The sequence below is a fragment of the Corvus brachyrhynchos genome, unplaced genomic scaffold, assembly GCF_000691975.1.
Source record: "Corvus brachyrhynchos isolate BGI_N302 unplaced genomic scaffold, ASM69197v1 scaffold115, whole genome shotgun sequence".
Lineage (NCBI taxonomy): Eukaryota > Metazoa > Chordata > Aves > Passeriformes > Corvidae > Corvus > Corvus brachyrhynchos.
This window is the reverse complement of record NW_008239553.1, coordinates 1260569-1282556: the sequence shown is the minus strand read 5'-3', so window position 1 is coordinate 1282556 and position 21988 is coordinate 1260569. Positions and strand designations below refer to the sequence as shown.

Here is a 21988-nt window from a genome sequence, read left to right as displayed (position 1 = left end):
CCTCTCTGCAAAATCTGCCATCTCCACTTGAGACTGAGGTCCATACAGATTCCTGCTCATCCAGAAAGGAAGATATCAAAAATTGCCAGCATCACCCTGGGCAATAGTGCTCTAGCCACTGACAACAAAGTCAAACGACAGGCAGCTTTAGTTATTAATGGCTGCAAACACTGACCCTCTAACCACTGCTGTGCTTGCTTCAAATCTGTACCATCCCCTGCCTCCTTACTGAGTGCAGGAAGGATGTGGTTCACCAAGAATCATTTCCCAAATTCAACCCAATTGCTCTACTAATTATCCCTTAGCGTCAACATGAGGAAATAGTTTCTACCTTCTGCAGCAGGTCTATTTTTAGTGCCGCATCAATTTGCTTCTATTTTGTTATCCCTCACTGTTAATCCTGCCCACACAACAAATCTGGCATTGATCAGTTGTGGTAGACAAATATTTTTGGCTTAGACTACGAAAGAGGCATGAGGAAGGGTGTAGAGAAAAAGAGTCTTAACAATCAGAAAGAAATTCATTAGAAACCAGAATTCATATGGAGAAAGCAAAGCTAAGAGAAAGGGGAAAAAAAAAAGCAGGGGGGAGGGGGAATGGGGGAACATGTGCTTAGGGTGATTGTGAATATAAATCTACAAAAGTGACAAGCAACCCTCAGCTTCTGCAAGTGCAAATTCACATCAGCAAATACAAGTTCATATGAAAGAAGGCTTCAGCGCTGGATAGTATTCCTGGTGTTTCAAAGACAGCCCTGCCTGCTGCCCAAGACCATCCCTTCCTCCAAAATCATGGACCTAGCTCAACAGAGGCAAGACTGACAGATCATTTTGCAGGCACTTCATATCCTCATAACTTCTAGCTCTGAGCAGCTGTCAGATCTGAAATCTCACCTCTAGCCTAGCCACCTTCCTGCATGGCTGAAATCAAAACAGGTACTGGGGGCAATAATAGGTCCTGGATACAAATACACTCAAGAAAATACTGCTCTGAGTGACCATCCTGCTACTTGAAAGGGGAAAAGGACAGGACAAAAGAAAACATCCTCCTTGTCTAATTCATCCACCTTGTAGTCTCAGTCCCTAATTCCTGCTCTGTCCCTCACCCAGCTCAACTGACCAGACTTGCTTTCCTTAGAGAAGGTCTGAAGGTGAATCCAGAGGTGGACTAGATGTGTAGGAACCCAGAGTGCTGAGAATATTTCTCTGCCTGTTTTTAAAGGTTCTTACCCCCCTGAACAACACTGTTTTAGCCTCAAACCTTGGAAAAAATTACCAACAGTCAGACAAGAACTAGAAAATACAGTGGTGTGAATTAGGTGATAGACTATTCTGTAACATTGTCACAGGGTGAAAAATTTAGAGGTTTTGGGCTTCTCTTTGTAGTAAATAGAGAAGAGTAAAAAATATCAAAATGGAGGATTGTCGTTGTTCTCTAAACCGTCTTCTCCTTCTTCTACTACTCCATGTTCTGCAGTAAAAGTAGTTTGGAATGATTGGATAGAGAATTACACAGCCTTTTAAAGATATTTTAACCAATAGTTACTAAAAACGTACATTATTTTCACTTTCCTACCAATTATTCAGTAACATGACTAGGAACTGCGGAAATCTTGATAGAGAGGCCTCACTCCTGCTTTTCTGTGCTCTATGCTGTACCTGAGTCACACTGGTGGCTCTGTTCCTCTGATGAGACTTGGTGAACAGCTATCTGGAAGCATTGGAGCTCAGGGGAAAGTCTCAGTTTATCTTCGAAACTCCTTGCAAGGACTTTCGGCAAATTCTCTCCCATCTGGAGGGACTTGATTTACGGCACGGTTCAGTGTCAAGATGCAACAGCATAAATTAAGGCAGCACTAGATGAAGCAGCAAAAACTGTGTCCACACCATAGTGCTTTTGTTCCATCATCAGGATTTAATCATAGAACGATAGAATTGTTCAGTTTGGAAAAGACCTTTAAAATCATTGAGTCCAACCATCACCTTCACAACTCACCTTGTAACCCAGATCTTCTATGAGACTGCCCAAGCTGGGCAAGGAAAAAGAAAGCTCCCTTTGACCAGTATGCTCTATAATGGCGAAGGGCTGAAGATACTGAAAATTATAAAGCTAACTGGAAACTTAGTCTAAATCCCTACGCTGGTGAGCTCAGCCTGCTTTGCACAAGCCCATCCACAGCACTGGCTCTCTGCTGTGGGCTGTTAAGGGTTTGAGAGCCTTGGAGCACCTTGAGGTTACTGCTGTCCCTAAACCCCAGCCTGTGAGAAGCAAGGGGCCTCTCAAAATTAGGCAAGCCAAAGAAAGCCTGAAACTTGATGACTGTAGTTTATTGGACTCGGGACAGCAAAAAGCAGACTCAGCTCTGCCTGAAAATATCATTAAAGCTATAGGTCCTGTTACAGACTGAGGAATCCATACCACAGTAGGAGGCAAAGACAGAGGCACCGAGAAAGGCAGAAGGGACAAAACAGGAGTACAAACTATTCATAAACTGGTTATTGCTGTGTGCATACACGCCTAACACTTTTATCCTTCAGTCACTATTTATTTTGATCTATGCTAGCCTGGGATATGATCTTCAGCCATGGTTTCCTGCAAGAAAGGAAAATAATCCTCATTTGATCTGGAAATCTCATATTCCTGATCTGACTGCTGAAAGAAACAACTCCCAGACAGGCCAGGTGTTTAAATAGCTTGGAACTGGAATTTACTGCCCTGAAGCCACAGTTTAGCAGTTGGTAAACTTGGACATCTGCCAGTGCCCTAGACGATTAACCATTCCTGTAACTCCATCAGCATTTTTGTCATCTTCTTCTGGAAAACTGAGGAGCTGAACCAGACAGAAAAACAAGAGAAACTAAATCTCAGAGATGCCTATGATCAGTCCAAACACACCAGCTGTCTACAGCTATGAGTGCGTCCACCCCTTCAAATATAAACTAGAGAGAGGGAAGCTAAACCCTGTGGCAAGACATTTATCTTAGTGATAGGGTCCAAAAAAGTCTTCAGGAAAGAAGCACAGTTTGGGAGGCAAATTAGTAACCCAGAACAGCTCCCAAGACTGCTGTCAGTAGCTAGGAGGAGCAGGAAAGGAAGGTAATGAGGCTCCACCTAGAAGCCTGCCCCAGAGCCCCAGGCCAAACGCTGCTGCCTCCCATCCACTCCCCAAGGTGTGGCCAAACCCAGCGGTACCGTCGCGCCCTCGCCAGCTCTGTGCAAGGTTCATGGGCACTGCTGGAGTCCTCTCCTGTCATCCGCCTCTCTACATCAGCAAACAAAAAGCCCTGAGATAATACTGGCACATTCTTCTTCTGGATTCCCATGTTCCCAAGTCCATAAATACCAATTAAGCAGGCTTTTTTGTTGTTGTTGTTGAATTTAAGCAGAGAAAAATTGGCCTGTTTGGGATTCCTGCTAAGAAGAGCTGAAGCTAGTGGAAAGCAAGAGCAGAGAACCGTCACACACAGAGGACAAGCCAAGCTTCACAGCACATGCTGTTTAACAGAGGCTGCTCAGAGGCCTTCAGCTGAGTGTTCAATTATGGTCTCCCAAAGTCATCTTAGGTATGTCATCAGTTCTTCTTACATCCTATTTTTCCTCATCTGTGAGAGAGGAGTAGCAAAATCTCTTATTTCTCTACATCCTTTTTTTTCTGGTCAGATACTATATCCTAGAGAAGTTCAGGTCTGGTTGTTGTCTTAGTTAAGACTTGAGGCCACGAGTTCACAGTAGAGCTGAGTTTAATGCCAGCACCAAGGAAGGCAAAGAGAGATCCCTTCCCATCTTCAGATTTGCATTGCTCTTCTTCCTGAGGAGCAGCACCTATGCAGATACATCCATTCCCACTGTGCTAGTACTGCTAGGAGGAGGGAAACTTTCTGGAAATGCTCTCCCTCCTCTTCAGCAGGGCAGAGGTGTTTAGTCTTTGCTTCCTCCACAAGCACCACATCTAAAATATAAATCGTATTTCAGATGGGGGAGGATTTTTTTTTGGAGTTCTTTTCCCCCCATTTTAACCTTTTGCTAGGGTGTGGAAAGTGAATAATCCCAACCGAGCATTCCTTACTTAACAAATTTACAGTTGGCTGCTTAATTAGGAATTTAATAAATGGGACTTAATTATCTCTTAATTAGATTGCTTTATTAATGCCCATGGCCATAAGCCCTTAGGGCTCTCAATCTTGTTAGATCTCAAAAGCTAGGCTGAGTCAACACTTGAATAAACAGCTGCCAATAAAATACCTTGTGCTGTGAAAGGTGGCATTTGAATTTTACTTGATGATTCCCTTCCCAGGTTGAACTCTGTACCTTTGCACAGTGCCAGCTAATCTTTGCTCTCAGAGGTTTCTTTTCTGTGTGACATGCAAAGTAGAGAATAGACCACTTTTGACAGAGCTCACAGCAAGCAAACTCTTACTGGCCAGACCATATTCCAGCTGCAGTAACTACAGTTCCCTTTCTTTAATTCAATTTTCACCAGAAACCAGTTTTCGCCACTTCTGAAGAGCTGTTGTGCAATGCTGTCACGTACTGTTAAGGCCTGTCAACCTGACAGAGTTTTGGCATCTTCTTAGGTACTTGAAGTACCTATAAAGCACTCCTTGGCCATCTAGGACTCTTATTACTGTTAATATTAGAAGAGAAGCACATACACTTCTATTCCCAAGTGACTCTTTTCAGTTGTAAGCAACTTCAACCTTTTCAGGTGGAATTTTGCCCTTCTGGTTTCTGCCAGAAAACTTTCTGGAAAGTTTGGTTCAGCTGTTTTTTAATTTTAAGACAGTGAGTAGGTGGGGGAAAATACAACTGTTGCCATGATTTAGAAGTTAAAATAAATGTTCTGTCACCTTGTCTTGAGCAATCCCTCACTTCACCAAGAAAAGGGAACCTTAAAGTTGGCTCAGACGTACACTGGTTAGTTTTCCAGTGAAAACACATCTCAAATTAGCTGACTCACATCAATGCCTACTGAGCTAACATTCCCAGAATCTTCTACTTAAAATCCAGGAACAAATCCAGAGATGAGTGTCTTAGGCAATAACCACTCCATAGTGGCAATGGTGATAGAGGTAATGGCCCTTGAATGCTAGAAAAGTCATTTTTCAGAGCCTGTCCTTGAGGTCAAAGGAAGGTCATTTGAAGGAAATATTGCATCCGACTCCTGAAGAGGGAAAGATGATGCTGGAAAAAACCTGTTCCTGATTTTTGTTTGAAAAAGTAGAGAAGCAATCAGCACCTACCCCCAACAAATCCTGCTGTTAATTCAGGACAGAGCAGAGCAGCAGAAACAGCTGAATCGGTGCACTGCAGATGAGGCAGTAACCCCTGGGAAACAAACACCTGATGAGGTGACACCTCAACCAGGGCCTGTAGCTGAGAGAACAGCATCATGAAGCCACAGGTTCATCACAGGACTTATCCAGCTAGCAGAAGGAGAGGGGATATCAGATGATGAAAAGTGCCCTGTTTTTGCCATGGCTACTACCCCCACTCCAGACAAGGTTAGAAATGGGTCTTTATGAAAATCCATGGATTTTAGGTCTTTGTACTCAGCAGACCATCTCTTGTCCTTTCAAGGTACACTGCGCCTTGGTGCCATGTTTTCTCTCCTGCAATGTGAAATACCCAGTGTTTCTTACATGCAAAACCACTGAGGCCCTGTACACATTTTTGCCTGGCAATAAATAAAGGTGTGTTTCCTGGCAGGCAGTTTGTTTCCAAGCCACCCTGAGCGGTCTATTCAGCTTTACAGCCAACACAGACTGCTGTGGCACAGCACACTGAGGAAACCTCCTGAACAGCTCTGTTTGGAGTTGATATCTCTGACAGGGAGGCAGTGCCTTGTGGAAAGCTGCAATGCAGGACTGACACTACCTCTGGAGCAGGACAGCTTCTGTTTCCTTCCCCCCTTACAACAGATCCTTCTTGTGTTAAAACAGGGGAAGTTGTATTGTCAGGGATGGGATGGGAAGCAGGAAACTGGAAACAAGAGGCCCAACCACTTCTCTTGCTTTCACCACTCTCCTCCTCTTTCTCCCTAAGTTAGTTGCCACTTCTCTGCATTTGCTCTCTTTTGTACCCCAAAGCTGTACCGGTCATGAGCTCTTTAAGCCATGGCAGCATCTCAGTATATGTATGCTTCCAGCCTAATTCAATGGGGAGCATGGCTAAAATATTTTAAATAATTAAACATTAAATAACAAACTCCATTTTGTATAGGAGGGGCTGGTCAGCTTTTCTTCTTTTTACGTGCTTAAAGGGTAAATGCTTTGTAGCACACTTCTGTGCCAGCTAATCTGGGAAGTGCAACATTAAGGAAACATCTCTTACTCCTTTGTCCCCACATCTAAAATACCTCTGGCATTTGTGTGACAGCTGCAGAAGGATGGAGGACAGACCTCACCAGTAAGGTGTTTCAGAGCATGAGCAGCAAGGCTGGCTCGTGCCATTTGAATCCATTTTCAGATCCCTGTCTCTGGGAGGAACAAGGTACAGCCACTCATCCCTCCATGCTCTCACCCATCCCACAGCTGCTGCTTTGCCAGCTGTTCAGGCCCACATCTCCAGCCAGTCTCACAAGCCAGGGAACCTGCTCCTCTTCACCAGCCTGTCCACACAAGGACCGCTCTTTCTGAGCAGGCAGCCAAAATTCAACACATGGGGTGCTTGATACAAAACTTCAAGGACCTGCCTCCTCTTCCTTCTGCTCCCTACTTCTACCCTAGCTTGTTCTACACAGCTTGCTGAACCCTCCCTTTCTGCCCTGCCTGGCGAAGGACACGCAGCGCGCTCCGGCCCAGCCGCACACACGGCCACAGCGGTCTGAGGGCCCGGGGGCGGCACACGGCGGGACCCGGGAGCGGAACCAATGAGCGGAGGGGAGGGGCGGAGCGGGGACCGGGCGGAGCGGGGACCGGGCGGGCATGCGGCCGCACAGGCTGCTGGGAGAGGTAGTTTTCTCCAACCCGGGGTCTGGGGGGTGTGTAAGGTTACATTTCATCCGCAAGGAATTGTGGGAGAGGCTTTACTTTACAGAGCTAATAATGATATCTCAAATATCTGAGTTTTTCCACCAGCAGGCCTTTGCTGTTTCGGGGATCTCTGGCCCACCAGCTGGCTCAGTGACCCCAACACTCCCTCACTCTGGTGACTAAAGCTATGAGCGCCACAGAGCAAGAACAGCCACCCCTCAGGTCATTTTCAGTTCTCCTAGCCCCTTCTCTTCTCCCAACAGGAGGAAGCCTGCCCTGACACCAAAGCTGGAATATCAGTGGCCTCCCTTCTGCTGCCTGCCCACACACATCACCCAGAGAGCAGTGCCAAGGACTGCCAGTAGCTCTGGCCCCACAAGTGCCAGGCCACCAGCACACACACAGGGAAGAGGAAGTTATCAGGCCCCAGTAACACAAAACAGCTGTACTTTGGGTAGGGCTGCCACTGCTCACCCCTGCTGGGGGCTGAGCAGCAGCTGTGCTCCAGAAACCTTCTGCTTTAACTTGTGGTCCAGATCCAACAAATAAGGAGGCACCTCAGGAGGTCCCAGTGAAGTCAGCACCCAAAGTCTTCATCTGCCTGAGCTGTTTCAGCAAATCAGCCCGGAGACCTTACTAGCAGGGCCTTTCTCTGAAGGCATGCCTTTCTCTCTGAGTTCTGCTGGCTCAAAGAGGTGACACCCCAGCACTTCCCAATAAGTGACAGCTGTAGCTAAAATGAATTGGTCAGGCACATTGGAAACCTTGGAGTCAAAAAAAAAAAAAAAAAAAAAAGAGGCTGTCTCAGCCTTCCAGTGACCTTGGCACCTCAGCCCCACCCCAGCTTGCAGCACAGGTTGCTCTGGATGTCCCATACCCTTGCTCAGCTCCAGCAGTGCAATTCAAAGCCAGCTGCTAAAGATAAGGGTCTCTTGTGAAGCCTACGTAAGCACCCAGCAAGAGGAATCTGCACTGGGAAAAAGGTTTTAACAAGGCTGATCTAGCTAGGGGATGTGCCAAAGACAAGGCAAAGTGATTTAAAATGCACTTTCCCCAGAGGTACTCCTGCCTCCTACCCAGTGACTATTTACCTGTCAGGAGCATGGGAAATTTGCAAAAGAACCCATGCCAGCACTCCTGCAATCTCCTCTCTCCCGAAGTACACAGGTGGCCCAAGCCAAAAAGTTGTACAGAAAATCATTTTCTCAATGTCAGAGGCTAAAATTATCTGTGTAAATATTACAGCAGTAGGTTAACAACACAGGCTGCATCCCCACCCAGCCCACACAGTATCACAAGGCAGGCAGGTCAGCTCCAGCCCAGGTTTCAATTAAAGAGCACTTTGTGGTTAAAACTGTCCCTGCCTGCTTTGCTTTGGGGCTTAAAGTTCCTCCACAATGCAGCTGCTTTTAGCGCAGGTTTATTATTAGTCTCAACTACATTATGACCTCCTCAACCCACTGGAATGACCAGGAAACCCAGGGAGAGAGAACAGATACCACATGGCAGTCCTGCAAAAAGGTACATGGTCATTTGATAAGTGGAGCTTAGACTTAATTTGCAGTGCTATAGGGGGATTTGTAGTGTAATACATCTCAGAATAAGACTTAGCCTCCCTGTGGCACCTTGCTGGTCATTTTTGGCAGGAAATGGCAAGACATTAAGGAATATTAAACCTCACAGTTCAGGGCTGGAGCCAGATTCAGAGATGTGGAGGAGATATCTCAGACATGCCTTTTTTTTTTTTTTTTTTTAAACAGGAGAGATCTTGCATTTTCCTTTGAAAAGAGCCATGACATCTGTGTTGGCAATAGGTGAAGTATATATACTTCAAAGCTGTTGTGGGACAATTCCTAGACCAAGACATGCCCACATGAACACACATGTTGAGGGAGGGAAGGAGCAGCTGCAGTGGGCATCCGCTCACCATAGTGGGGACATGAGGCAACCTCACCTCACTGCTGCAGTGCTCTCTCCTTAGTTACAGGCATCAGAACAGCTTTAAAGCTAAGTTAAGAAAAGGTAAAGTAGCAAACCTTTACCCAGTCCTGTGGCCAAAACTTGGCTCTGTGACTCCGCCACACGGATCTGTTCAGCCTAGTGTTTTCAGCCAGCAACTAACTCAATGGGGAGACAATTGACTTGAGCACAAACATCATGTACCTCAAAGAACGTTTCTGTTCTGACTTCTAATTCCCTCTGCAGACAGTTCTGTACAAAGGTATATTTTGCTTTTACCTGGCCAGCAATCCTGTACACCCGGAAGCATGAAGACTAATAGCCCAGTCCAGTTATGGAAGGACTGTTCTTCATGGAAATGCCTGATCTTCCTTTACCTTTAGCATGCACACAATTCTGTCCAGCTCGTATCATTCATTACTTCTCCACAGAAGAGCTCTCAGGTCATCCTTCCATTGCCAGGATTTTTCCTGTGCTGCAAAGATTTGTACTCCTGTAGGGATGCTACTCCTTTCCTTGGGAGATCATTACAGGGTTTGACAGCTCTCACTAACATTTTCCAGCATTTCCCACTGTCTAACAAAACTGCAAACATTCAACAAAAAGTACACTCTACCAAGCCTCACACACACTGATTGCAGAACCAAGGTTCACAGCTGGAAAAAACCACACGGGCTGTCCTACTGCAAGCCATGTGCATCTGCTGCCCACATGGAGCCCCCTCCGTCCCTTTCAGCCACTGCTCTCCTTCCTGCTTTGGTTCACATGGATGTGATTTTCAATGGGTGAGATCATCTTTTGAAAAAGTTTTATGTTTGGCTATAAGCAGGCCCCAGGTCTGCGTGTGATTTGGGAGAGGCATGGAGGCCATGTTCATGAGGCTCACCATTTCCTTCCAAATGGGATGCTCACTGCATGTCACAAACTGCTGGGGTATGAGATTGCTCTTTCCTGCAGAAGAGTCTCTCTACTTCTCTTTGCAGACTGAAGTGGGATGAAAAGTGTATAAAACTTTCCACAAAAATTCCCAAGGCAGTTCTGGACCACAGGAACATGCCTGACCCTCTGCAAGATGCTGGGGACTTAAACCCCTGGGGAAAGCTCCATTGAAAATTGACCCACTCCAGGGTTCCATTAGCAGGGAAGCTTGTGGTTTTCTGAAGATCTTTAACCCAATACTACTTCAGTCTAAATACTGAAGACATGTAGGTATACGTAAAAATCAATAAAGTGGAAAAAAAGCTGAAAACAACTTGCCTTGAACTCTTACAACATCTCTGCAGTACACTTTGACCCAGCAACCAGGAGAATGAGATAGGACAGCTGGCTTTTTTCTGCAGATCAGACAGCTTTTTGCCTGGAACTTGTAGGCACTGACTGTAGCACACAGAGCACTGCTGCTGCTCTCTCACTGTTGGGAATACTCAGCAGGATGCATGCAGGAGGAATCAGTTTAGAGCTGTCTTCTACCAGCAACAAGTGCCCATAGCTGAGCTGGTCAGAAGTACACAGCACATTCATACAGAAGTCGCTTCCGTTTACCCTCTGTCCCTTGAACAGCCATATTAGCACCTACCTACATAACAGGCTTCACCTAGTTCTGATAGAAGCCATCAGCAGGGATTTCAGCTGCTCCCTGACAGTCCTGCCCTGTGCACCAATATCAGCAAAGCTTCCTCGCTGAGCAAACTCTCTTTTCTGGTACTTTACAGGCTCATCTGCTCACTGGCATCACCTGGAGCACACGGGGTACCACACCAGACTAAGGATATTCTTGTCACTGCCTGATGCCACAAGGGTGCAGGACCAGCTGGCAGCCACTGTGCACATCCCCACTCCTCTACTGCAGTAAAAGATTTCAGTTTCCCAAGAGCAGGGGAACTTCTACCCTGTGGTACAGCCCACATCGGTCATTAGTCAGCTTCTGACTTCAGCTTAACTGCACCAAGGGCCAAGGATGAGCAAAGTTGCTCAGGAAAATGCCAATAGCGGGTGCAGCACTTGTGAGAAATCACAACATAGATACTTTTGAAAATTCCCACTTTTTAATCTGAAGCAGTGGCTGTAATCTCAAGATTTGAGAGCAGAGATTAATTTAAACTTTAGAATGTTGTTAAATCTTGATTGGTTGTTTTTGTTTTAATTAGCCATGGTAGTCACTTCTAAACGTGAGCTTTTTCCAGCTCTTTCCACCTTCCAGAAATCCTTCCTCCTTTCTTTTCCATACCTCAATGTTATAAGAGTTATGTGAAAGATGTAACAGTATTCACACTTGCAAGCTTTGGCTACATCATCTGCATGCAGTAAAGAACAGGAACAAGTTGCTTAAATCCATGACCCTCAAAACCAGTGGAATTGGTTTCACCTGTCCCGGCTTGAAAGAGTTAAAATAATTTAGCCACTTTTCATGAAGACAAGTTATTTGTTTGCTTTTTCAAACGGATTGTACAATCCAGTCCAAACAGCTTTAGTCCTTTTAATTTCGACCAGCAGGATGTTGGGCAAGTTCTGCGTGCTTGCAAAGGACCTCTCCTTCAAACATCGTAATACAAACATAACTCCAGCCAAAGCACAAGCTGAACATCACCCAGGGCTAACCAGGAAGCCCCAGATCAGGCGGAGACTTTTCCCAGATCCTTTGGGGTTTCCCTGCCAGAGGGAGGCTGAACAGGCAAGCTCTTGTGGAGCCCCGCAGCACAACCTGCTGGCATTTCTCAGCCAAGGCAGGGCTGCTCTAAATACATCACCCAGCCCAGCAGCAGCACAGAAAAACAAGATCCAAGGACGTAGAAACTACAAGGACATTGACCCCAAACGCTGTAGAGCAAAGACCAGCTCTCCCCGCAATAACTAGCTATCCAGCAAGACCAAAACCTCAAAGCAATCCCTAACCCTGAACCACCTAGTCCTTCCAGCAGACAGGAATCAATACAGCGCTAGGCTCTGCTGCTCTTCAGCCTGGTTTCTTCTAGAAAAGCACAATCGTACGAGCCCATACTTCGTGCAAGATGAAAGCATTTGCTTTTGAACCCACGGGCCAACTTCAGCCAAGCACAACAAAGGAAATTAAGTTTCATGAGACTTAGAGGCCATGGAAGGGAGGCAGCTGGAGTTGCCCTGGTCGGGGAGATGTTGCAATCTGAACTTGCTGTCACAGCTTAACCCCAGCTGGCAACTAAGTACCAAACAGCTGGCGGCTTGCAACAACTAAAACATAAGGGTATCATCCAGGTTTTTGTCATACTAGATCGAAAACACGGCACTCTACCAGTTACTAAAAGGAAAATTAACTCTCACCCAGCTGAAATAAGAACACTTGCCTTTACTGCATACCAGAGAACCCACAGTGGAAAAAGCCCTCAGAAATGCTTCAGCAGCTAAGGGCTCAGGTTTCCTTTTTTGATGCCAAAAATGAGCAGCCACCAGACAAATCCAGAGAAACCAACTCCACGATACCTCCATTTCCAGACCTTCCTGAGCATTTTCCAACTACATGCATTAGCTGCTTTAAAGGTCCTGCTTAAGAGTTCTGCATGTGCTCTTTCATTCTCTGGACACCACATGGCATACTGCAAACTCAAATTTGCAATTGAAAAGCTCTTAATTCTTACTAATGTTTTAATATTCCATTATTTCCTTTCTTCTCTTCTGTCTAGAGCAATGTCCTTCTAATACAGGTAATTAAACAAAAGGGAGGTGGCATTTAGAATTAATCCAATCTAAATTTAATTCCAGGATGTTCCTGTTTTAGGCCATGCAACAGGTTGAATCCCGGTATGCATCAGATATGCTTCACAGCAGCAGAATGTCATTCTTGGCACTTTCTTGGCAGATATCTTCTAGATAACTTGGTAGGACCCTATCTATTGTTATATTGTGAATTCTGCAAGCAAACTTCCAAAGGTGTTGCATTTTCTCCCTTAACATATTGTTAACTATTTCAACACTACATCATGAAGCGCAGGGGATGTGCCCCCATTTGTGGCCTGAAAAGCAAAACAAGGGAAGCCATTCCAGGAGCATGATTTTAGCCAAAAGAGAAACAATGGATTGGGGGTAGAAACAACCAAGTGGATGTTTGCTGCTGCTGACCTCCAGCTCAAAGAGCCAGAAGGGAAGAAATCCTAATTGCTTTAGACCTGCAGATCAAGTCACCACTACAGAAGAGCCCTTTAGAAAACTGCACATGCAACCCACCTTTCACAGTCCCACTGCTCTTTCTTCAAGGCTTACAAGCAGCTAGACACAAAACATCAAAGCTGCCAAATCTTTACAACTGGGTCTCAGTGTACAAGCCAGAAAACACACCTACACTTTCAGAGCCAAGGCTCCAGCCCAGGTTTTTATGTTTTGGGGCTTTTTGTTTGTTTTTACATGCCTAAACTGAGCTGATATGAGACCACTGGGGTGCAAAGAAAAATCTACTTCAGCTGCTACTGCAATTTGAGCTCCATTGAGATAGGACAAGCGGTAATGATTTTAAACTAAAAATGGTAAATCCAGACTAGATAGAAAAAAGACATTTTTCATTATGAGGGTAGTAAAACACTTGAACAGGTTGCTCAGAAAGGTGGTGGTTGCCCCATCCCTGGAAACCTTCATGGTCAGGTTAGACAGGGCTCTGAGTAACCTGGTCTAGTTGAAGACATCCCTGCCATAGCAGGGGGGTTAAAACTAGAAAACCTTTAAAGGTTCCTTCTAACCCAAACCATTCTACAATTCCGTGGCAAACAAAGATCTCCACCTTGTACACAGAAATGCAGAGGTAAGACTCATTCTGGTGCTCAGCCTTACACCAAAAGGCTCAGTTTCTGTTGAGAAAGTAATTCACACCTGGAAGTGCAGTAACTCAAATAAGAACAACAAAGACAGGCTGTACCAGTATCTGATGAGGAGACCTGGATGTAAACGTACCAGGCTGTGGGAACTGCATCAAGATTTGATGAGTACTCACCTTCCTGTAGGGACCTGCTAAAAAGCCACAAAGATTTTTATTGTGGTGGTTTCATTTAGCCATGATGTAGTTGTAATATTCTCACTATGTCCATGAGAAACTCCCCAAGACTCTTGTAAATAGAGTTGTAACCCAATTCCAACTCCTGCAATTATATCATACCCATGTAAATTATCCCTGAAGGGTTTTATTTGTTTTTAATATACCAATCTTTAAGTTTCTAGAAAAGAAAACTCAAGAATTTCTTCTAATTAATGTCACTTTCCTCTCCCTTCCATTTCTAGTTTCTCCAAGAAATCAGTACAGGAGTCAAATACCTCTTCAAAGACGAAAACAAAGACGAATGCAACTTCACAAATTTCCACTCCACAGAACCTGGTGTCCAACTTCAGCTCTTTGAACAGATCCACAGCGACCAAAGGATAAAAGGCCACTGTGAGTGCAAAGTTAATCAGAAATTTCCCCATTTCCAGGATAAGCAATTACAAGTCTGATGATCATAGCTTGTGTTTGTGGAAATGGCTCAGGCCACTTAGAAAAAAAAAAAAACTACTGTGGAGAACCAGCAGAACAGCTGCAACACTGACCCTTTATGTAGGAAGGCACTTCCTAAAGGCAGGAATTCACCACATAGACTGGGATAAGTTAAAAGGAAGAGCACTATTGCCTGGATTCATCCCATCATAACGCATTTATCCAAGCTGCCTAAACGAGGAGGAAAAGAAGTGAGCTGAGTCTGAGGTAAAGCTCATCTCCCTACTTGGGAGATGGCAGGGAGCCAGCAGACAGCTCTTATCTCAGTATCTGGAGCAGAGCTCAAGACCACATGCTTAGGGCTGTGGTTAGTGACTCACCTGCAATTAAGGTGAAACCTGAGATCCCTATGTAAAGATAAATCTCTGGACTTTGTGGATGTAGAGCAGCATCTGCCAGACATCTGCTAACAGCTCAACACAGTCCCAAGCATCTCAACAGGGTGCAAGTCCCCAGCTGTGCTGGGGGATGTTCCCAGCACCTTCTTTGCACAGATGCTCTGCACAGGTGGCTCCTGGAAGATGGAGAAATCAGCATTCAGTTCTCTTCTGCTCAGGGCAAACCAGTTAATAGTAATCTTAGAATACAATAAAACTGAGACCCTCAAAACTTTTTTCCACCCCTTCTCTGGGAAACATGGTGTAAATTTTGTGGCTTATACTTCAAATTTTCCAAGGAGGTAGATTCCCCAAACCACACTACCCCTTTACCCTGATAGGTGCTCTAACCTATTGCCTGCTGGCATGCAGATGAGGTCCATGCAAAAGTACTGCTAAATGCACCCTGATGCTGAAAACCAAGTTACCATCTCTTTCCTCAATACTTGCTGAAGTTTTGCCCTCAAAATTTGTGTTGACTCAGAAAAATCTCTCCAGTCTATTTTGTTCGAACAACCCCTTGGCTGTGCTGCTGCTTGTGCTCTCTGCAGCCACTTTCACAGCACTCTCAGCTGATGATGAAGTCGTCTACAAAGTAGCCTCTTCCAGGGTAAAGGCTCCCTCCAAACTCTAAACAGCCCCAGATTTTTGGATAAATAATCAAGCTGAAACTCAGCAGTTTCAAATTCTGAGGTTTGCTTATTATCACTCTCACTCAAGATTACATGTAAGGTTGATTTAAGAAGGGCCAACTAATTCAAAGTGAGAGACAAGCTATCAATATGGTTAAAAAGACCCCAACACACCTCAATCCAGCACTTTGCTATTGGTATATATGTGTCATCCAAATAGGATGCATTAATCACTGAAGAATACTTGCCTAAAAATCAAGTGCTTTCTACTCATTCTCTCAGGTGCAGATCTTGGGAGGCAAGTTGCAACTGATGTGCAATTAAACCTTCCAAAATACTAACAACTCTGTGCTGGTCCTAAACGCAAAAGAAAAACCAAAACAGAGGCTGATGCTCTAAGCATGAAAGATAATAAGCAGTAAGTGGGTCTGCATACCTGGGAGACTGGCAGCATAATGGTCTTAAATTATAGAAGCAGTACTCTGGAAGATGATCAGTAACTTCTGTGACGTGTCCATGCTTTCAGCGAGGTTTTCAAAGCCCCCATACCTGTAATACTGAAGTGGAGCTAATTTACTTCAGCCCCAAAAGCCCATTTGCTTGCTTCTGAACTGGCAGGGACAGGAATGAAATGAGAAACACAAGAAGATCTGCCCTTCCAGGGCCCCATTTATTAACTGAATATAAAAATAAGATCATTTAAGTGCAGAGGCACAGTAATCCACTCCATGGTGAAGATACCTTGGGTTAGCAGTAAACAGAGTTTACAATACCTTGTAAACAGATCTCTTCATAAGCAAGAAGCATACTGAAATATGACACACACTGGATTAAAACTCCCCTGTTGCAACAGTACTCCACACTTCTCATCTGGCTATTTGGGAGCACTTCACAAAAGGTGACAGCATCCTTTGCTCTGTTTTCAGAGGAGCACATGTGAAACAAATGAAACACAGCCTGCACTGTAAACAGCTGAAAAGTGCTACAGCATTTTCAGAGGATGGCAACTTACACCTTGTTAGATTTGTTTTGCAATGAAATATAATGGCCAAAGCTACTGTGCATTATGAAAATGTTAAAAATGATTCTTTTTTTTTATGGTTTTACAGCAACCTGTTGCACAATTGAATAAAAAATTATTATTTTTTTCTTAATACAGTACATGGCATTTCTCCTCAATTGCACTAGAAGTAAATTTGGAAGCACTTTCAGTTTGTGTCATAGGCAGATAGAAAGGAAAAACAAGTCAGGCAGACTTTCAATCTCCCTTCCTCTCTTGCCTACTGTTTATCCCCACCTCTTCACATCTCTGAGTCCACATACATTCCATTGATCAGGTAATCCACTTGTGTGTAATCTTTCTTCTTGTAGCTTTCATAGGCCTGAATGAGGAAAAGAACTATAACAGTTATGAAAAAGAACGTACCAACTAAAAGCACTGCAAGAAGTGAACTTTTATCCACTAAGTACTGAGTCAGGGGCTCAGCAGCAATGAGAAGATACTCATTGTCTGTGTCCTGAGTTTCTGTGAGGCCCAAAGCTGTTGTTTTGGCTGCATCTGTTGGAGCCATGGTTGTTGAAAAGACATCAGATGTTGATTTCATCCCATATTCAGTCGTAGTTGCTACTGTAGAGGCTGTAGTTAAAACCACGGCACTTCTAGTAGAGCCCAGAGGAGAAGTTGATTCACTCAAGGATGCTGTGGCTGTATTTGCTTCTGGCTTTAGGTCTGGCAATGTGCTGGCATGCACTGGGTTTGCAGAGTGAGAACTCTCCATGGGGATGGGTGTCGTGGCACGCGTGGAAGCAGTGGAAGATGTTACTGCATCCTGCGGGATGGGGGTGGTCAGTGTTGTGGTCAGTGCCTTCAGGTCAGCTCCAGCAGAGGTGGGGCTGTCAGGGTGAGGAGCACTGGTGCTGGTGGTACCCAGGCTGGGCTGCTGTGCTTGGGTACCTGCTTCAGAAGTAACACTGAGGGGACCAGCAGTGGGGGACAATACTGAGACAGAGCTATTATGTCCTGAATTTTGGCTGGTGGTCACCATCTGGGTGACATGGCTGGAAGTGGGAGCAGAGATGTTACCATGAAAGGGAGAAGAGGTAGAGGCTGACTTGGCTTTAATAAAGGTATCAGAACCTCCAGAGGTGTTCGAGGCTCTGGCAGTTGTTTCGTAAGTGGTCATAGCAACAGAGAAAGATGCATTTGTAATGTTTGTTGTTATGGCAGGGGCAGTGGTGGTAGCATGGCTTGCAGTTGGTTTTGCGGTACTTGTTGGGACATTTTCCTCCTCAACCTGAGCCAAATGCCTCAAAAGAACCCTGTGAGTCTGAGCAGTTGAGGAAAACGTGTTTTCCACACTGTGTCGGTCAATCTGTGCATTCAGCACCCTCTCTGTTTTCTGTGGATGGCTCTGGTGCTGAAACGGGGCTGTTTCCCATTTGCTGCTGACAATTTCTTCCAAAAGACAAAACAAATGAGTTTTATAAGAATAAAAATCTCTCAAGCTCAAATCTAACTTCAACCCCCTAACATGCAAACCAGAACACATATTCTGCAGTACACACAGTACAAGTGGAATAAATCAGTCCTGAATTCAGCAAGAACATGAAAACACAAGACCCCCCCTGCCTTTATTGCACATAATCCCTTTGAGGGTTTTTTGGTTTGTTTTTTTCTGCCACAGACCTCTAGTATTTGCCCAACTAGGGAGTTAATTTCACAAAAGGGGAGTAATGAAGTAGAGAGCTACAATGCAGAAGCACATTATCAACAGGAGCAGTCTTACAAATGTCAGTTCCTGAGAAGACTCATGCTTTCAAAGTTACACATCATCAACAAAGCCTTTGTGCTTAGATTCATAATTTTCACTTGTCAAAGCTGAGCAGAAATTTCTGCTTACACCTTCATACCTCAGGATAATTTCCTTCACAACTAGTGAGCTAGATCTATAGTGACATAAATCCCACCTGCTTATCTCAAGTCTGGTTGTTACATTACAGAGAAACCTTTGCCAATCCAAAAGAACCATGCACAAATTCTTTTTTTAAACTTGGGCACAGTGAACTCCTGAAACAAACTTGAGAAGATTGATTTCCCAATTATAAATAGGCTCCATTTTGTTATTGTGTCACTTTATTAAAACTGAGTACCCTGGCACTGGAAAGTCACCATGAGCAATTGCTGCTCTGATTAAAGAAGCAGTCTGTTGACTCTGGAACAAAATCCTGGCAATCTCAGAGAAAAACAATGCCAGGACATTTTCCTTTCTCTGAAAAAAAACGAATACATCTGTTATGCCTTTATTTTTGCTAGGACAGCGTGTGGCGTGCAAATGGTTTGAATGAATGATGTCTTCAACATGGAGACAAACTGTTACTCAGTAAGTGTTACAAAAGTGTTATTCAAAGACATCATGCACTCATGCAAGTGCCAGAGTCCCTAGGACAAAGTGAAAGTTATTCCAGCGAACTGTACCTACAGAATCACCCTGCAGGCATTTCACAACCCATCCTCCTCAGCCGAAAGCCTATCAAGGGTTAAACACAGGCATTTAAAGCAAAAGAGCCAGGATCCTGGATTTCCCAGAAGCCTGAAACATGGCTTTACCTGCAAGAAGATCTTTGATGTCTTGTTCTCCAGCATTCTGGCACACGCTCAGCTGGTGACAATGCAGGAGGAGGCAGTGATTCTGGTAGGGCACAGACCAATTACAGTGATGGCTCCCTGAAAACAGCAGAGAAAATGGATTGCTGCACACAGGATACCAAACCTGCTGCTTCGTGCCTCTAATTATAGAATTGAAAAAAAAAAAAGCCCCGCAACCAAAAAGAAACCCAAACCACGCAATATCTAGAAGGTCTGGCCTTAAAGAATCCTGACTCAGCCTTAGTGAAAATAACCAAAGAAAGCCAATGAAACCAATATAGCCAATGCAGCCTACCCACCTGCTTGTCTTCGGGTACCAGCATCTCCTGACAACAGCAATTCACTCAAACAGGGACAAATAAAGTGCACTACAGTAAGGACCCATGTAAATTCATCTAGGTGTCTTAACGAGGAAAAAAAGAAGCAAGCCAAAACTGAGAAGACATCACTCATGGGAGACAGGTCCCATCTCAGTGCTAGGAATTGCACAGAAATTTACTTGCCATTCATTGAGCAATGATACCATTAGCCATGAGAGCCATCACAGAAATTGTCTTTTAGTATGTCAAATCCCAACACAAGCTAAATAAAGTCATCACAGGAAGAACTCTCTTTCCTTTAAGCTCCTTCAAGCATCCCTTTGAACTCACTCACTTCTTTCTGGACATGTCCACATACACAAAATCAAGCTTCCAGGGAAGGAATGAACCTCCTCCAACCAATGCTGAGGAAACATTTTAAACAGTGTATCCAGTTTTGGGGACCCTTGAATACACGGGTGGTATTGAAATCCTGGAGTGAATCCAAGGGAGACTACTACGTGTCTGAAGGGCTGAAACAGATCATTCACAGGAAATCCCAACTCAACATCAAGGGAAAAAACTAGTTTCCACCAGAAGGGCACTCAGACACTGGACTGGGGGCCAGAGAGGTGATGCTCTCTCTGTCAGGTCTTGAATAGACAGATCAAAGTTGGGTTTGGACCAGAGTACTTCAAAAGACCCCTTCCGGTGGCAGCTGCATTACTTCTCTAAGTAACTGATGTCGTGTCAGCAAAGGTGCAAACTACATCTACAGAAAAGTACCTTACCAGCTAGAAATAGTATTTTTCTGCTTCTCCAAGTAATGTAGCTATGAAGACATCTCCCTATGCAACCTTGGCCTGCAATTTCACACTATAATACCTTAAAAAATAACAACCACCGCTTCTTTATTGACAGTTACATATGTGTTACAATTCTGACATCTAAGCCTCAGGCCTTATGTCTGCAATGACTGAAAGCACAAAAAGATATACTGTTGGGAAAGATGGGAATGGAGAATGAAATCAGTAAAGCTGATCTTAAAACCTAAAGCTAATAATAAAAAAAACACTTTTCAGGTCCTTCCTCCCAGATGATCTCTCTGCACATGGCTATATATTTATGTCAAGAGTTTCTATCTTTTCCACCTCCCTTAACATCAGGTAGTGCAACAGACTGGCCATCAAGTAACAAACAGAGATGAAATTGCTTCAGTAGGTTTAGTACAGAATGTAAAACCTGGAAAAGTTTATGCTTTTGGGTTTAGTTTTGCGTGGTTTTCTGAAGATGGAATGGGTCATCTAATTCTAGAGGTTCAACCCCCTCTGCTCAAGAAAGCTAACACTCAACTGGACTTGTTTTGTACAAACATGTCAGGAGAGAACAAAGTGAAGGGCATAAAAAAAGTGGTTAAAGTCAGCAACAGGGGCAGCCATGCAGCCTAATCATGTTCCAGCCCTGATCGCAGACTAACTAAATTCTTTATGTTTCTCTTGTGGAAAAGGCAGCTGATGACACCTTTTCTACCCTTACTGAGATGCAAGAAGGCTAAGATGACATGTGCACAGTGTTTAGAGATTCTCAGGTGGGACAGACAAGCATGACATGCTACAGACCCTAAGTGTCAGCACAGTCAGTGTGAACATGTCAGCTTCTGGAGTTTACCACCTTGAAGTTTTCGCTGCTCTGGTGCCTGCAAGACAGGCTCACTCTTATTTTACCTCCTAAATAAAAAAATTTATAAAGGTACTTTTTTCCCCACTATGAAGAAATATGTCATGTTTAAACTAAAGGTTTGAAACCACTGGCCATTAAAACCAGCATCTTTATTATGTTCCTAACCATCTGAATGTCAGATATTCATCCACCTGAGTCAAGGTCTCATCTTCACCACAGCATCACCAACTTCTTGTAGGTGCTACAAGCTTTTTCATCTGGCTAGACAGGATTGGAACCTCCATAAGGACAACTCAGAGACTCTTCTAGAAGTTTTATGCTTTATAAAGACATCTCAGAGGTAGTGAGGAGGCTTTCATCTCAACAGATTTAACCCTGTGCTTGGTTGCAGGACAAAGTGGTTTCTTCTAAGGCAGAAAACACACACATTCCAGGGAGCAAAGATTACTCATTCTAATGCAGCTGTCTACAGCAGCACTGCTCACTTGCAAACATCTGGCAGCAGGGAATAATCATTCTTCAATTCAAGTGACCTAACACTGTTCGCACGCTATCAGTGCACACCAACAGCACATGCTGTCTCTTATGTAAGCTAGAAGAGCCCTGGGAAACAGTTGTCCTGCATTCAATTTAACCAAAGCTATCAGAAGTTACTTAGCACCACAGCACTGCACAGAGAAGCCATAACTGTAAATGCCTGTAAACAACTGGAATTAAAAAAGAAAGTCATCAAAGGAGCAGCAGAGACCTTCAGGGGACAGAAAAGGTAGCTGGAATTCCATCCAAGGGACAAGAACCTCACCTGAAGCACCTGGGCTCTGACAAGCCTGCCTGCATTGCTCTTCACTTGTAAGCCTGTTTATTTGCACTACATGGACTCCTCCCCCTTTCAGGACAGAAAACTGGTGTTCACATATACAGATGGATATCAGCAGG

At 44.4% G+C, this 21988-nt stretch overlaps 1 protein-coding gene across 1 annotated transcript; it reads right to left on the bottom strand.

Annotated features, from left to right (window-relative positions):
• Nucleotides 1-16071: 16071 nt before the first annotated feature.
• On the bottom strand, nt 16072-21987 carry CUNH11orf24 (chromosome unknown C11orf24 homolog; the record flags this gene model as incomplete). The annotated part of the gene is made up of 3 exons (XM_008639650.2): nt 16072-17882; nt 19035-19151; nt 21855-21987. Coding segments are annotated over 3 exons (1404 nt in total), but the record flags the coding sequence as incomplete, so codon positions are not given.
• Nucleotide 21988: the final 1 nt, after the last annotated feature.